The sequence below is a fragment of the Egretta garzetta genome, unplaced genomic scaffold (genome assembly GCF_000687185.1).
Source record: "Egretta garzetta isolate BGI_Z169 unplaced genomic scaffold, ASM68718v1 scaffold861, whole genome shotgun sequence".
NCBI classification, from domain to species: domain Eukaryota; kingdom Metazoa; phylum Chordata; class Aves; order Pelecaniformes; family Ardeidae; genus Egretta; species Egretta garzetta.
In genome coordinates, this window is record NW_009258497.1 from 78,500 (window position 1) to 80,485 (window position 1,986).

At 64.9% G+C, this 1,986-nt stretch overlaps 1 protein-coding gene across 1 annotated transcript in view; it reads right to left on the bottom strand.

Annotated features, from left to right (window-relative positions):
- Positions 1 to 1,986, bottom strand: part of LOC104132482 (acylamino-acid-releasing enzyme-like) — a 7,820-nt gene that overhangs the window by 3,147 nt on the left and 2,687 nt on the right. Inside the window, exons 9-15 of the mRNA XM_035901463.1 lie at positions 1,902 to 1,960; positions 1,742 to 1,830; positions 671 to 812; positions 463 to 540; positions 310 to 390; positions 141 to 229; positions 7 to 47 (exon numbers count right to left, since the gene is read on the bottom strand). Of these exons, the coding sequence (XP_035757356.1) occupies positions 7 to 47; positions 141 to 229; positions 310 to 390; positions 463 to 540; positions 671 to 812; positions 1,742 to 1,830; positions 1,902 to 1,960 (579 nt within the window). The remainder of the gene's footprint in view (positions 1 to 6; positions 48 to 140; positions 230 to 309; positions 391 to 462; positions 541 to 670; positions 813 to 1,741; positions 1,831 to 1,901; positions 1,961 to 1,986) is intronic.

The following is a 1,986-nucleotide window of genomic DNA, read 5'->3' on the forward strand; positions in this document are numbered from 1 at the left end:
TGGGGCGGGTCCAGGGGCTCACTCCGCAGCGCCTGCTCCACTGCCAGCTGCGCCCATGGGGCACCCACCATCAGCACCCCACCCTCAGCACCCCACCCTCAGCACCCCAGCATCGGCACCCCCAGCCCAGTGCCCCTCACCTGAGTGTCTGCCACGTCCTGCTCACCCACGTGGGAGAGCAGGGAGCTGATGCTGGCCTGGCCAAAGCCCAGGGAGCCACGGTAGTTCACTGGGAAGATGGGGGGGCGTGGGTGCTGTGTCCCTAGTGGGGCACAGGGGCCACACATCCCTGGGCACCCCGGCACTCACCCAGGAGCACGGCAAAGCCCAGCCGGCACAGTGCAGCCATGCTTGGGCGCCAGCGGGCATCAAAGACAGCATGGGGACCACCTGGGGCCAGCAGGGACATCACCCAGGGTGCCACCAGTGCCACTGGGGTGTCCCCGCCGTCCCCTCACTCACCATGGGGGCACACAACAAGGGGGTGCGGCGCTGTGCTGTCTGGTGGATTCAGCAGTAGGGCCTCAAAGGCCTGGGCACCTGTGCCAGGGAAGGGGTCCCACTCAGCACCCACCACCCTGGGCACCCACCACCCTGACCACCCCCCGCACCCGAGGGCCCTCGGCACCCAGGTGGCACCCAGGTGCGGCGGGGGCCCCCGGGTGCTCACTATGTGTGGTGGGGCTCTGCCCACTGCAGGGTGGACGCCCTGTCAGGGTCTTCCAGGTGACTCCTGGCACCGCTGGGGCATCCTCCACTGGCACCCAGCGGAGGGGCAGCTCCTGGCCTGCTGGTGGCAGCACCGCCACCACCTGGTGATGGGCAGCGGGTGGTACCCGGGCACCCCTGCCCCAGGGCAGCTGGCCCCTGCTGGGGTGTAACTGGCCCCAATGTGCCCATGGTCCCAGTGCTCTGTGGTGCCGTCCTGTGCCATGTTGTGCCATGCTGCACAGTACCTGACCATGCCAACCTCTGCTGTGCCTTGTCCCACTGTGCCATGCAATGCCATGCTGGATCTGGCTGCGCCACACCATGCTGGGCTGTGCTGTGCCACACCACGCTTTGCCACGTGTATTGGGTTTGCGTGGCGGGGTTTTGGTAGCGGGGCAGGGGAGCTACAGGGGTGGCTTCTGTGAGAAGCTGCCAGAAGCTTCCCCCGTGTCCGAGGGAGATGGACCTGCCGCTGGCCAAGGCTGAGCCCATCAGCGATGATGGCAGCACCTCTGGGATAACTTATTTAAGAAGGGGAAAATAAAAAACCCACACCTGTGCAATTGCAGCTGGAGAGGAGCGAGAAGATGTGAGCGGAGCCACCCTGCAGACCCCCAGGTCAATGCAGCAGGAGGGCAGGAGGTGCTGAAGGCGCAAAGATTCCCCTGCAGCCCCTGGTGCAGCCTGTGGTGGGGCAGGCTGTCCCCCTGCACCCTGGGGATCTATGGTGCAGCAGATCTCCACCTGCAGCCCATGGAGGATTTAATTTTTCCACAAGTTGAGCCTGATTTGCCTGTGCCAGTAGTTGGCCGGTGATCTCTCCCCATCCTTATCTCAACCCATGAGCTTTTCATTATATTTGTCCAGCTGAGGAGGGGAGCGATAGAGCGGCTTTGGTGTGACCCTGGCACCCAGCCAAGGTCAACCCACTGCACCATGCCATGCTGTGCCGGGTCATGCTGTGCTATGCCCAGCCGTGCATTGCCGTGCCACATCCTGCTGTGCCAAGTGGTGCCAGGGCTCTGCTCACCAGGCTGGGAGGGCGGTGCGGGGCCGAGCAGGTGGCCACCAGCAGGTCCCACTGGAGGGTGAGCAGCTCCCAGCACCCTTCCAGCAATCCTGGGGACAGAGAGCATGCCAGCGCTTGCGGATGCTCACCAGGGCACCACAGGCAGCCTGGCACAACATACCTGCTGTCAGGTTGGTGACGGTGGCTGCCTCTGTGTCCACAAGCAGCAGGTCCCGCGAGGGGGCAGAGCACCGGCAGGGGCATCA